Raw genomic sequence first — 15,281 nt, 5'->3', positions numbered from 1 at the left:
TTTCGAACATTGGGTGCAAAATGAAATGTCTTTCATGAAAAAGAAACGTTCCTATTAAATTGCATAATTTACTCCCATCCGCCTAATTATATACTGCACTTGTAATATGAAGAGCAAACTGATGGGGTGAATGCTGTAAACATTTCCTTAGAGAAGGGCAGGAGAATGCATAGCAGTATTTTTTAGCGTACTCCCAAAAAATGAAATGAATGAAAAGAAATCGAATTAACCTGAGAATTTGGAGTTTTCGTTCTTTTTTTAGAGATGTAGCATGGAAACAGGCCCTTCGGCCCACCGAGTCCAGGCTGACCATTGGTTATCCGTTCACACTAGTTCGATGTTAACCCACCATCACACCCACTTTCTACGCACTCGGGGCAATTTTACAGAGGCTAATAAACCTACAAACCTGCACGTCTTTGTGCTGTGGGAGGAAATCGGAGCACCCGGAGGAAACCCATGCGTACACATGGAGAATGTGCAAACTCCACACAGACAGCACCTGAGGTCAGGATCAAACCCAGATTTCTGGTGCTGTGATGCCACCAGCTGCACCACTGTGCCACCCATGGTGTTGGTACTGAATGTAGAATAGACATAATACTCACAATAAAACTTAGGAGGTGCAAACACACACAGATACATTTTATTCACATTTTCATTCAGACATAGGCGGAGGCTATGTGGCCCATTGTGTAACGTGCCGTCTCTCATTAATCTCCCCTGATCTTCCTGTCACACGCACGGACTGCGGTCATTCACAGTGGCCAATTAATTTCCCAGAATATCTTTGGGGTCCAGGAGGAAACTGGGGCAACCCAAGCAACCAGTGACGGAACAAGCAAAATCCACACTGAAAACACTTGACCGCCAAGCGCTAATCCAGGCTGCTGAAATCATGTGGCAGCAGTACTGACTGTAGCTCCACTGTGCCATCCACTCAGCTATTCTTTGAAGTAATCACCTGATGGAATTGCAAATCTAGATTTGAGACGCGCTTCCACGACTCCCCCACCCCCCCCCCCCCCCCCCCCCCCCCCCCCCCACTCCCATTGTAAAGCAGATGCTTATTTCCTGTGCATAATTTAGCAAAATGCAACGTCATTAAAATGTATTACCTCTCTTTAGTCTGTTATTGGAGCTGCAGTTCTCTTCTTGCTTGTTCAGTTCTGGATCGCCCTTGTTGTCTTGTTGCTGTAAAGATGATTTCCTCATGTATCTGTGAGGTAGAAGTTTGCAATTTACCGCAAGCTGAATATTGCAGTTACCATCGGTTTAAAGTTGGTTACTTTGCTAGATCATCCACATGCTGGACCTACAATCCTGATATTAGCAATCAGAAAAATATTGATCCTGCTGGACTGACTCAGCCATTCACTCAGAAGATGAGGCAGAGATTCAGGTGCACTTTCTTAAACCTGCTCTATTGCAGTCTATGCGTATGATGTGGCCTCCCCTACATCAACAAGACCGAATGTAGACTAGGTGACTATTTTGCAGAGCCTGCATCATCTATCATGAACTTTCGGTTGCCTGTCCAATACCGACCTGTCTGTCCTCTGTCTTCCCCACTGCCATGTTGGGGGACAGACACTTTGGGTCTGCAGCCCAAAGGTATGAATTTTTGATTTTTTTAATGTAGACAATAGACAATAGGTGCCAGGAGTAGGCCATTCGGCCCTTCGAGCCAGCACCGCCATTCAATATGATCATGGCTGATCATCCCCAATCAGTACCCCGTTCCTGCCTTCTCCCCATATCCCCTGACTCCGGCATTTTTAAGAGCCGTATCTAACTCTCTCTTGAAAGCACCAGAGAACCTGCCTCTATGAATTCCACAGACTCACCACTCTCTGTGAGAAAAAGTGTTTCCTCGTCTCCATTCTAAATGGCTTACTCCTTATTCTTAAAAATGTAGGTAACCCTCTCCCTTTCCTACTCTCACCAGTGCACCCATGTTCTCTTTCTCCTTGTTCACCTTTTCCACACCTCCCCCCCTCATCCCTTATCTGCTTAAACTGATCACGTACAAGCCTCAGACGAGGGGTAGACTGACTCCCCCACCCCATCCCCAATCTTCGGACATCCCCAATCCTTTCCACTCGTCACTTTTCATGTTTCATGTATCTCGTGTTTTGTGACTGTGGGCAGATCAATTTTCCCTCCTGGGACAAATAAAGTTCTATTGTATGGTGTCGTCTCATATAAGGTTGAATGGACTGTATGACATACTTCTGCTCCTGTTATTGTATCTTCTTACATTCTCCTGCATTATTGGTGGTTAAAAGCATGGCATTTATCTTTCAGTTTGTAATTGTTTTTTTAACTTTGCTTTTATGCATTTTTAGTTCAAAGTCACCAGATCAAAGTTCTCTGTAATTTGTACAATTTAGCACACACATGGTCGTACCCATGTTGTCAAAAGTGTTTTTGAACATTATGCAAAATGATCTACTGGAATGTGGTGAAACCAGCTGACCTACTTCAACCCATTGAACTTTAACATGAAGAAAAGAAGGGCTGGTTTCTTTCAGAATTGGGATATTTGGGAGAATTTAATGCTGTCCCTAAAGAGTTTATAAACTAATCCTTTTTACAAATACCATTCAGGACAAGAACCTTTTTTACAATAAAAACCATGACCTTCCTGTTATGTCACGGACTGTATGGGGTGGAAGATTGCAACCTTCACATGGTCCACCCTGTTTCGACTAATGCAATCAACTCGACGTGCACAAACGGAAGATCAAATAGAACAAGTTGTCCAACAACTTTAGGCTGTGCACGCCACATGAAAGAAGAAGGAGAGGGACTGTATATCACAGATTCACTAAAAAGTTACAGCATGAAAGGAGGCCATTTGACTTTTCAAGCTCCATGCAGAAGATATCCAGTTAGTTTCCGTCAGATGCCTTCACCCAAAATCACTGCAAATATTTTCCACTGAAGCAATCCTTGAGCTTAATTTCCAAAGCCATGATCTAATCTTCATTATTAGTCCAGCAATGCAATATAAACCCCCACTGATCATTGTGTGTACAATTAAGGTTAATATGTGTAAGAAAGAACTGCACATGCTGGTTTAGATCAAGGGTAGACACAAAATGCTGGAGTAACTCAGCGGGTGAGGCAGCATCTCTGGTGAGAAGGAATGGGCGACATTTCGGGTCGAGACCGTTCTTCAGATTGAAATTAAGGTTAATTGCTATTCTAAATTGTCTGAAAAAGGGTCTCGAGCCGAAACGCCACCAATTCCTTTTCTCCAGTGATGCTGTCTGACCCGTTGAGTTACTCCAGCATTTGTATCTATCTTCACTCGAAATTACCTCTTGGTGCAAGTTAAGTACAAAAAGAATTAAAGATGGGTATGACTGAGAGGGAATGAGGTGTAGAGCTGCAGGTAAATAAGGGCCATGGAATAGGAATGAATATGACTGCTGCATGGGTGCCAGCATGGACTTGATGGGTTTAAAGTGAAGGTAGGGAAATATATTTCATCCACATTCATCAGCTAATACACACCTTAATATGCATGAAATTCCACGCTAATGTATACTAATGTTCACTCTATACCACATTTAATGTTTATATTGGTACTGCTTCCTGAGGCTTTATTACTTTTGATGTCAATTTTCACCCCATTCTCTCTCTTTCATCATTCGTCTCTCTAATTATTGTGTTTGGAAACTGGAGCACCCAGAGGAAGCGCAAGTGGTTACAGAGAGAACGTGCAAACTCAACACTGTCAGCACCCCGAGGTCAGGATCGAAGCCAGGCCTGTGGCGCTGTGAGGCAGCAGCTCTAACACTTGTGCCACTGATCGGATTCCCTTTTTCCTCATCTTCCATCATCTGTCTCCGCAATCAATGGGATCATCATCTTCAATTTCCAGCACTGTCAGCCCCTTCCTTCCATAATGCCATCACTGGGCCCCTTCCTCTCAGCATACTGAGACCATTCCCTCACTGACTCCCTGATCTCCTCTTGCTTTTCAACCAACACCACCTCACACCAATGCTTTCTGATGCAGCAGGAGGTGCAATATTTGCCCTCTTATCTCTTCCCTTGAACTCCTTCCATTCTAGTGCTCTGCAATTGGTTCTCAGAATGTGAACCCTTCTATACAGGAAAACCAAATGGAGATTTGGTGGGCTCTTTCACTTCGGCTCTGTGTAGTAGACAAGTGTGACACCTGAGCTTCCAGGTGCTTTTTACTCTCTCTCTATCCCATTCTCAGCTCCCCGTGTTTGGCCATTTACAATACAAGTCAAAGGAGCAGCATTTCATCTGCCACACACACATGTAACATTGAAAGTGACAATTTCAAGTAAACAGCCTTTCTAGCTTGCATTAGAACCGTCAGTTCATCGATCTGTAAAGTTAACTTTGTTTCCCTTTAATCTTCACAGATGCTGCCAGAATTGGTGAGCATTCCCAATGGTGTGTTTCATTTAAGATTTCAGGTCTTCATGGTTTCAATGTTACTTTGAGTTGCAGAGTCTTTATTGCAGTCTTTTATTAACATTAAATGTGGAATTGCTTAGTTTATTATAGGCAAAATCAACTAAATCACTAAAATCACTTGGTGACAATGGGTATGTTTAGGAAATTAAAGGTGGCAGATTAATCCAGATTTAGATTTTGTCTTGGTCAAAATGAAAAAGGAATTGTATGCAGGTTTCTCAGAAGAGAAGGCCTTTGAGGAACGAATTCAAGCGGGTGATTAGAAAGGTCAGAAGGGGGAAGTCGGATTAAAGAAAATTCCCAGGCTTTTTATATGTATGTTAAAAACAAGAGGGTAACCAAGGAGAAGACAGAACTGTTCAAGGATATAGGAGGGAATTTGTGCTTGGAGGCAGAAGATGTAGGCAAGGTACTAAACAAATACTATGCACATGTTTCACAAAGGAGAAGAACATGGAGTACAGTGACATCAGTGTTGAGAATATTTGAGACCACAAAGGCAGTGGTGTTGGGGCTTAAGGTGGTTAATTCCCCAGAGCCTGATGGGATCTATCCCAGTTTATTAAAAGAAGCAACAGCAGAGATTACAGGGAAGGGAAGCTGTTGGAGAGGTTTCTTCAGGATTGGATTTACTCCCATTCCGAAAAGAAGAGGCTATTTAGGGACAGTCAGCAATGCTTTGGATGTTACAGGTCATGTCTTACTAAGTCAGTTGATTTTTATGAGGTGGTGAAGGAAGGTGATTGGTGAGGGTGGGGTGGATGTTGTCCACATATTTTTTTGTTAGGCAATTGATAAAGTCCTCCATGGGAGGCTGATCCAGAAGATTAAGATGCATGGGACTTGGTCATTAGAATTTTGAACTGGCCAACTCATTGAAGACAGAGGGGAGTGGTGGAAGAACATTATTGTGGCTGGAGCTGTGTGACCGATGGAGTTCCATACAGATCTGTGCTGGGACATCTGTTTGTGATGTATACAAATGACTTGGATATACAGTAAACGTGGAAAGGTTGGTTAGTAAGTTTGCAGCTAACACCAAGGCTTCTGGAGTTGTGGACATTGAGGAAGGCTGTCAAAGTATTCAGTTGGATATGGATCAACTACAAAAATGGGCAGGGAAATGGCAGGGTGTTTAAACAGTGTGATTGTGAGGTGTTGCACTTTGGGTGGTCGAACTTAAAAGGAAGGAGTGGAGTTGATAGTGCAGAGGGATCCTGGTGTACAGGTCCATAGCTCCCTGAAAGTGGCAATAAAGCACATATAGTGATAAAGGAGGCATATGGTATCATTGCCTTCAGTGGTCAGAACGATGAGGAAGGAAGCAGAAGGTCATACTGCATCTCTGTAAGTCTGGCATGCATATTTGGAATATTTTGCATGCCGTCCTGCTTGCTTATTTACAGGAAGAATGTGGATATTTGGAATAGGGTGCAGAAGAGATTTACCAGAATGATAATAAAAAGTAATTGGAGATGCTGGCCTATACCAAAGATGGACAGTCTGTCCGCCTTGGCCTATGTGATCTCCAAACTGTGCCAAACATTTTAGCTCCCGTTCGCATGCTGACCTTTCACTCTGCGGGTCAGGCAGCATCTCTGGAGAAAACGGACATGTGACATTTTGGGTCAGGACCCTTCTTCAGGCCTAAAGAAGGATCCCAACCTGAAACCTCACCCATCCATTTTCTCCAGAGATGCTGTCTGACCTGATGAGTTACCCAGCATTTAGTGTCTCTCTTTACCAGAATGCTGCCTGGATTAGCTAGTGTTGGTCACAAGGAGAGATCAGACAAATATGGAAGTGTGTAAGAAGGACTGCAGATGCTGGTTTACACTGAAGATAGGAGGGGTCAAGAAAAGAGTGTTCACGTCACGGCCCTGTTTCCACCAATATTTCCACCACCACACACAAGAAGCACAAGAAGTGACAAGACAGACACCATTGTATGCAGATCTGCCTGAACAACTTCTAATCTTGTGTGTAGACTCGATAAGAAGAAGACTGAAGATAAGCATAATCCTCTGACATTTTCATCACCTCCAACGGGATCCCACTGCTGTCTCATCTTCCCATCTCCACCCCTCTCTGCTTTTTGCAGAGATCATTTCCTCTGCAACTCCCTGTTTCACTCAGTTCTATGTTCTATCAGAAAGGTGGGTGATGTGGGTGACAAGAAATCCTGAAATGCATCTTTTTAAATGCTCAATGAATTTCATCATCATTCTCATCAATTTTCAAAATATTATGTTTTTTTCAAAAATGATAGTGATCAACAGATTAACAGAGTAGCTGCTTTGCAAATAGTCTGTAATTGTGTTCAAATAACTAAATATACTAAACTCAAACTCATACCCATTGGAGAAGGTGAAGCTTGGTATTTGACCAGGTTTGGAGGCAGAGATAAATGAAATACTACAGTCTTTGTTCCTAAGCAAATACCTGTTGGGTGTAGTTAGTGGAGCTTGATACACATGTTCTTGTATCCTCTGGTTTAGCTGGCTTGCATCTGCCACACACATAAAACAATGGTCAGCATACAGAAACTGTACTTTTCCACAAATGTTCTTGGCATCTTTTAGTTATGTACATTTTGCTCTCAATTTCCTGTTCTTGCATCTAATACTATTAAACAGCTCGGTGTAGAAAATAGAATGGAATTGAGCAGGATGCCTACCTCCATAAGGAAGGGATTTTGATGTTCTACTTTAGGCTGCACCAACTGGACACGCTTGTTGAGTGTTGTCCATACAATAACAGAAGCCTTCCACCATTATAAAGATCTAAAGATTTTATTAACTACATTGCAAGCATGACTACACACCTGCACGTTCTACTTACACTAAAGGAATTCAGCAATCAATGATAACTGAAAAGCTAGTGGGCCTAACTACAGAAGCATGACTCGTGAAATGGGTGACACTAATCTACATCCCCCCTCTTAAAGAATCGTGCATAACAATCGATGACAAACTGGAGGAAAGTCAAACATAGTCCGGATAATTCACAACACGGCCAGCACATGTACGATAAAGACCATCTCCATTTCGTTTTTCCAGGGAGAGAGCAGGTGGTTTCACAGGCGAGGGATACTGGACCAACGTCCCTGGAGACGAAGCAGGAAACCGTGGTGCAGGCGACGATGGAACAGATGGAGCAGCTGTTGCAGGCATGGGTTGTTGCGTTGGCAAAAGCAAGCGAGTGGCACTAGACGCAGACTGAAGTGAATTTGCATGATCTGGATAATACGGAGGAGGAACTGGTTCGTTCACAGGCAGGATGTGTTGCCTGTTACGTCTATAGGTGCCGCCATCAGCACTAACGATATATGAGCGTGGCTCCAAAGCACGTCCAGAAATCACTCCAATACGGTCGTGGCCTTTGTCAGTCTGTAAGTGGACCACCTGCCCTTTGGTTAGCGGAGGCAGTGGCCTACTCGTCTGGTCAAACCATCGTTTTTGAATGTCACGCTTCTGTTGCAACCTGGATTGAGCCTCCTCAGGTGGAAACACTTGTGGGATCAATGCCTGGTCAGCTACAGGCACTGGACAGCTACAGGACGTACCATAAGTTGATTAGCACTTTTGACAGCCCGTTCAGCCAGCCCGTTAGACTGGGGGTATTCAGGGCTGCTGGTGACGTGGTGGAAATTCCAGTGTCTAGCGAACTCCCTGAACTGTTAGCTGGTGAATTGACTGCCGTTGTCAGTTAGCAGCCTGCCCGGAGATCCGTGGTCTGAAAAGTGGCGAGAACATCGAAATCACTGCGCTGGAAGTGGGGCTACTGAGAAAATCAATGTCGAACCATCCTGAATAAGAATCCACGAGCACCAGGTATTGTTTGCCATGCCAATCAAAAATATCAGCTGCGATTGTAGACCATGGGATGTGGAAGAAGTGGTTGCTTTTGTTGGTGAGGTGCTAAACTGTTGCACACTGCACAGGATGCTGTACTCCGCCATGCCAGGCCAGTAAAATATGCTTCTTGCCCGTAAAACAGTGGCTTCAGCAGCTGGGTGCCTTGCATGAACAGCGTTAAAATATTGGTGGTGCAGCGAAGCAGGATCCGCGGCCTTGTGTCCTTTTCAAATAATGTTGTCTTGCAGTACTAGCTCGTCTCGGACAACAAAGTAAGTAAGTATGCATTTCGTTGTCTCTGTACTGTACACTGACAATGACAATTAAAATTGAATCTGAATCTGAATCTGAAGTAAGTAAGTAAGTAAGTTTTTTGGCCAAGTATTCACATACAAGGAATTTGCCTTGGTGCTCCGCCCACATGTAACAACATGAGATCAGGCATGTGCCGTGAGTAATTACTCAGGGTAGGTAGTCAGTCGGCTTTTAAAAAAAAATTAAACCGCGTATGCGCAGATTGTTCTCTCCGTAAAAATAAACAATAAAAATAAAAAAAGTAACAATTCAATTTGCCCATGGCTTCCTAGTCTCCTTTATTCTGAATTACTGAATGGGTGGGGGGTGAAGGGTGATGGCAGGTGGAGAGATGGTGGGAAAAACGGGAGCACAGGGAAAGGTTGAATCAGTTGTCATCTAATTGAATGGCAACACTTGTTCAAGGGACCAATTGGGGGGAGAGTTCCTTTAACAGCGTGTGGAGAGTCTGTGCCAGGGGTAAAGTTGCGGGGAGAGCAGGAGTGTTGAGAAGGAGGGGGTCGGGGATAATGCTGCTGCGGCGCTCCGGATGCGGAGCCACCGCATTGTATCCGGGGATAGAAGCAGCTCGGGTAGCAGAACTGACCGCCACTTCAGCGCCTTCTGCCGGCCCGCTCACCTCTGGCAGTGCTCTCTGTCTGAACACCTCTCACCTGCCGCTCGCTCTTGTCAGCTGCTTCCTGCAAATTCCTAAAATTCCCACAGCCGAGTAACCTCAATCGTGCTGTCGGAATTTAAGGATTTGCGGGAAGCGGGTGACTTGAGTGAGGAGAGAGGTTTTTAGACGGAGAGATGCCAGAGGTGAGCGGGGGCCAGCAGAAGGCGCGGAGGTGGCGGCTGGTTCCGATGTCTGGCCCAGCGACCCATCACAGCCACCCGAGCTACTTTCCCCCTCCCCCCCCTCCCCCCCGGCCACAATGTGGTGGATCCGTGCAAGGAGTGTCGCAAGTGGGTTACTGGTATGATCCAGATCCCCTCCTTCAGAACACTCCTACCCTCCCCGCAACTTTACCCCGGGCCAGACTCCCCAAACGCTGTGAAAGGAGCTCTCCCCCCACCCCCACACGTTGGGAAATACGGTACACAAGCTCCATTCCTCTCTCCCTGTTTCCTAAGATATACTTAAAATAATGCCAATCCATATTTGAAAACCCCGCCAAGAAACTAGCGCTGCACATGTGCAGTAGGCTGCTGCGCCTGCACAGTACTGCAAAGGCAGAATTTGAGCTACCTTCAGCCCCGCTTGAAAATGCCGGCTTGAAGCAGCGCTGATGGCACGTGGGCTGCACAGACCTTCAAGGGTTACAAGCGCTGCGGATGAAAGGCACGGAGAATTACGCCTACCTATGAGATCGATCTCTTAGATAGGCATAATTCTCCCATGCCTTTACTATTTATATTTAGTAATTACCATGTTATAATTTTAGTCAGGGTAGGCAGTGCCTACCTTGTCTACCCTGACGGCACGTCCCTGCATGACATACAGTGAAAGTTACGAATGACTCAGAAAACATTAATAATAATAAAACATTAATGATAAAACACCATTGATCAAACACGTGAACCAACAAAATACCAGATCAAAGGGAGGCTACAGATTTTTGGCTGTTGAGTAGAGCAACTACTCGTGGATAAAAACTGTTTTTATGTCTGGCTGTGTCAGATTTGACAATCCGGAGTCGCCTTCCAGAGGGGAGTGATTCAAAGAGTTTGTGGCCAGGGTGAAAGGGGTCAGAGATGATCTTTCCCACTCACTTCCTGGCCCTTGCAGTGTACAGTTCATCAATGGCGGGAAGGTCGCAGCCAATAGCCTTCTCTGCTGATCGGACGATTCGCTGCAGCCTCCTGGTGTCGTGCTTAGTCGCTGAGCCAAACCAGACCATGATGGAGAAGGTGAGAACAGACTCTACGATGGCCGTGTAGAATTGGACCATTATTGCCTGTGGCAGATTGTGCTTCCTCAGCTGCCGCAGGAGGTACATCCTCTGTTGTGCCTTTTTGACTGTGGAGTCGATGGTAGCCCCCCACTTAAGGTCCTTGGAGGTGATGGTTCCCAGGAACTTAAAAGACTCCACAGATGTGACTGTGGTGTTGTTGATGGTGAGTGGGATAAGGAGAGGGGGAGCTCTCCTAAAGTCAACAATCAATTCCAAAGAAGGGCCGGACTGGCAGCAGAAGGTTATAGTGTTTGTCTGGCCAGCCGCACTTAATGACGGAGGTTAGTGACCGTAAGGTACTGTCAGCAGCAGCGTGGCAACCAGGTCCTCCATGCAGGACGAAGGGATAAAATCATCACAATATTGTCATCATCCGTCAAAGGCGGATCCTCTCAGGTCTTCCGGATGCCCGCGAGAGAGTGTTGGCCTGGTGAATATCTTTACCGTGTTTGTGGATCAGAACAATGTCATATTCTTGAAGTTGTAGTAACATCCGCTGTAGGCATGCTGGAGAAGTGTGCATAGGTTTGTTGAAAATGCTGATCAGAGGGGCAATTTACAGTGGCCAATTAACCTACAAACATGCATGTCTTTGGGATGTGGGAGGAAACTGGAGCACCCAGTGAAAACCCAAACGGCCACAGGGAGGATGTACAAACTCCGCACAATCAACATCCATGGTCAGTATCAAACTCTTGCGCAATGAGGCAGTAGCAGTTCCACCACTGCGCCACTTTAAAATGTGATGATGAATAATAAAAAAGGGTTGGAAGAGACATGAGCTGTTATAAGGGTAACCAGAGATTGCACATTTGTAATTGTACATCAGAAGTCTCCTTTACACTATTGTTTACCTCGGTAAGCTTGCAATTGTCCTGTCAGTACTTTCCGAATTTCAGAAACCCACAGATTCTTCAGTTCGACAGATGATGCCTGTAATTAGGTGGTCATTGCAAATTAAAGGCAAAGTCCAACATTAACAAAAAACAAATGGTTTGAAAATTGTTCACGGGATTTTCTACCGAGTTACACCAGTCTCATCATGCTTCTCCAGCAGAATGGGGCTGGGATCATTTGGGACCTCTCTCGCAGCTGCCAGCCATTGACAGGGGTATTCACACAAGTGATAATGGCACTAACATGGCTCCTGACCTTCACATCCTATCAGCAGAGCCTCTCCAATTTCCCATGACAGAGATGAGCAATTTTTATTTAAGTACACAGAAAGTGTATGAGATTTTAACTTTTTTCAAAAAATAAGTCATTCAAACGGTTGAATATTGAAAAAATATAAAAATATAAGTCTGAATCAATGCAGACCCGAAAAGTCACTCATTCCTTTTCTCCAGAGATGCGGCCTGTCCTGCTGAGTTGCTCCAGCATTTTTTGGTTAGTTTAGTTTAGAGATACAGCATGGAAACAGGCCCTTCGGCCCACCGGATCCACGCCGGCCAGCTATCCCTGCACATTAACACTATCCTACACCAACTAGGGACAATTTTTACATTTACCAAGCCAATTAACCTACAAACCTGTACGTCTTTGGAGTGTGGGAGGAAACCGAAGATCTCAGAGAAAACCCACGCAGGTCACGGGGAGAACGTACAAACTCCGTACAGACAGCACCCGTAGTCGGGATCGAACCCGAGTCTCCAGCGCTGCTTTCGCTGTAAGGCAGCAACTCTACCGCTGCGCTGAAGAATATTAACGTCCTAAGTAGGTTTATTTAAAAGAAAATATTACAACCTGACAATTGATTGATAGCAACTTGTAGCTGGCTCCACTTTCACTCTCTCAGTTTATGCTTTATCAAGGCCAAGATGACCAATATCCCTCTTCCCTCTGCCTTACTGTGCACCTCTCAAGGTTAACCTGACAAACCTGAGATAGTGGACACTAGTGTTGAGCACAAAGTGGGTCCGACAGCATCTCTGGAGACAAGGAATAGGTTAAGACCCTATTTCAGAAATGAATGGAAGATTCATTCATGCAAAAAAAAAAAAAAAAGATTATGAAGGAACTGTGGGGCACACAATACGCCATTGTTGGCTGTGGGATAGTGATAATTAAATCCAAGGACCCAAGTCTTTCCCAGGTGATGCAGAGGTTCACCTGCACCTCCTCCAACCTCCTCTATTGCATCCGCTGCTCTAGGTGTCAGCTGATCGACATCGGTGGGACCAAGCATAGGCTTGGCGATTGCTTCGCCCAACACCTCTGCTCAGTTCGCATTAACCAACCCGATCTCCCGGTGGCTCAGCACTTCAACTCCCCCTCCCATTCCGAATCCGACCTTTCTGTCCTGTTGTAACCTTTCTGCCTAGCTTGGATAGAGTGGATGTGGAGAGGATGTTGCCACTCGTGGGAGAATCTAGGACCAGAGATCACAGCCTCACAATAAAAGGACATTCTTTTAGGAAGGAGGTGAGGAGGAATTTTTTTAGTCAGAGGGTGGTGTATCTGTGGAATTCTTTGTCACAGAAGACTGCGGAGGCCAAGTCAATGGGTATTTTTAAGGCAGAGATAGATAGATTCTTGAGTAGTAAAGGTGTCAGGGGTTATGGGGAGAAGGAAGGAGAATGCGGTTGAGGAGGAGAGATCGATGAGCCACGATTGAATGGCGGTGTAGACATGATGGGCCGAATGGCATAAATTCTGCTCCTATCACATGAATGGTAAATTGCAGCAAAAGATTCCAGGGTCAGAAAAATGAACTGTGATTTTTGAAATAATTGTCTCCTGGTGTGGGCTCGTTAGAGTTGGACTGTTCCTCCAAACACAGGTAAATTAGTGCCCCTCCCGTCTCTCAACCATGCATGCCGTCTGATCACACTCAAGCCTGAGGGCCAGTACTTCAGATCCCTGGAAATAGACATGAGCCCCCTCGAGACCCCATGTCCATTGCCTGCATACTCAGGTTTAAGCAGAGAGACAAATAGCAAGTACTTGGAAATTACTTTGGAAAATATCTAGAATTTGAACAGTAAAGTACAGCACAGTGTTCAATACATCTCAATCCCAATCATACATTCTCTTTTGCTGTTGAAATTAGCATGGAAGCTATTTCCTATATCTGAGCAATACAACTTCAAAGAAAAAAAACACATTTCAATATTGTTCATTATTACCTGAATAATGTAAACTTCTTCTCTGCCATTGTACCAGATCTCAAATTTTTTAATGTCACCCTTTACATTTTCTGTGATCCCAACAGCACTCATCTGAAAGCACAGCATGTTGAGTATTAGCTGCAGGGTTAATCAAGTCATGTAGTTATTGAGTCATTGAGACGGAGAGCATGGAGACAGGCCTTTTAGGACCTGCCGACTCTGCCCACCATGTGCCCATCTATTCTAGTCCAATTTGCTCATGTTTGACCAAGCTTGCCAAAGTCATGTCTGCATTATGATCATTTTTTAAAAAAAATTGTAATATTTGGAAGACATAAAACGTTCTGTAAATATTATTTCAGTCCAACATCAATTGTACTTTGTCAATAGTCAATAGTCTATTTAATTGTCATTTGGACCCCTGGAGGTCCAAACGAAATGCCGTTTCTGCAGCCATACATTACACACAAATAGACACCAGACACAACATAATTTACATTTTTACATAAACATCCATCACATTGCTGTGATGGAAGGCCAAAAAAACAGTTCTCTCCACTGCACACCCCCCCCCCCCCAATTGTATTTTTATGTCAAAGTCAAAGCCCCCGGCTGGCGATGGCGATTGTCCCGCAGCCATTAAAGCCATGCCGGGTGGTGCGAAGTCACACACCGGGTCTTGGTGTTAGAGACCCCGGCGTGCGCTCGCAGAGTCCCGCGGCCATTCCAAGCCGCGCGGGGGCAGTGATGTAGGCAGAAGACAGGGGCATTAAACAAGAGCTTGATATATAAAGCACTAACCCTGTGATTTAATCTTCCAGAATCCCCACCTTGGCATCTTTAGTCATAGGGTGGTTAATCTGTGGAATTCATTGCCACAGTAGGCTGTGGAGGCCATCAATGGATATTGTTAGGGCAGAGATAGCAACATTATTGATTAGTATGTGTGTCAGAGGTTATGGGGAGAAGGCAGGAGAATGTTGCTCGGAAGGAGAGATAGATCAGCCATGATTGAATGGTGAAGTGGACTTGATGGGCTGAATGGCCTAATTCTGCCCCTATCACATATGAACTTTAATGCTCTCTGTCAGGAAGGGTATCATGAGAAGAGACTTCAATGCTTGAAATGTCCTTATTCTCTGATTGGAAACTTGCAACTGTCTAATAGACCATGTGAAAGGAAGTGACAGGAGCACAAACAGTTAGATGCTTGTGCTCAAAGTCAAAGTCAATTTTATTTGTCACAAGAAGTCATAGAGCTTTATATAATGAGCTGACAGCAGAAGGATGAATGTAGCATTCATTTTGCCCGGACTCTAATACTATTGTCTACCTTCAACGAATGTTTAAAGCTGTACGAGGGAGACTTCTCATGGCCATCTGCATTTTCCTCTCTTTTCTTGCAGAACAGCAGCAATTTTGTGTACAGGAATAAATGTCTTTGCATAGGTTTGAACCGTGCCAAATCCTTGACCTTGCTGTGAACCTTCTTGTGGTCTGTCCACACATTAAACGATCCTTGCATCAACAGCTTCCCAAGATCATTTAAATTTCCCTGTAAAAATAACATATATCCAAAGCAGAAATAAGATCAATAC

General features: G+C 44.7%; 1 protein-coding gene across 3 annotated transcripts in view; it reads right to left on the bottom strand.

The window, feature by feature from the left end:
- The window catches only part of mcf2l2 (MCF.2 cell line derived transforming sequence-like 2), a 369,326-nt gene that overhangs the window by 69,506 nt on the left and 284,539 nt on the right, over positions 1 to 15,281 (bottom strand). For all 3 annotated transcript variants that reach the window (XM_055645379.1, XM_055645377.1, XM_055645378.1), the window contains exons 22-26: positions 15,017 to 15,238; positions 13,702 to 13,794; positions 11,428 to 11,506; positions 6,907 to 6,973; positions 1,119 to 1,219 (exon numbers count right to left, since the gene is read on the bottom strand). In XM_055645379.1, the coding sequence (XP_055501354.1) occupies positions 1,119 to 1,219; positions 6,907 to 6,973; positions 11,428 to 11,506; positions 13,702 to 13,794; positions 15,017 to 15,238 (562 nt within the window). The remainder of the gene's footprint in view (positions 1 to 1,118; positions 1,220 to 6,906; positions 6,974 to 11,427; positions 11,507 to 13,701; positions 13,795 to 15,016; positions 15,239 to 15,281) is intronic.

Source organism: Leucoraja erinacea, chromosome 14 (genome assembly GCF_028641065.1).
Source record: "Leucoraja erinacea ecotype New England chromosome 14, Leri_hhj_1, whole genome shotgun sequence".
NCBI classification, from domain to species: domain Eukaryota; kingdom Metazoa; phylum Chordata; class Chondrichthyes; order Rajiformes; family Rajidae; genus Leucoraja; species Leucoraja erinaceus.
This window is presented reverse-complemented; position numbering and strand designations above follow the sequence as displayed.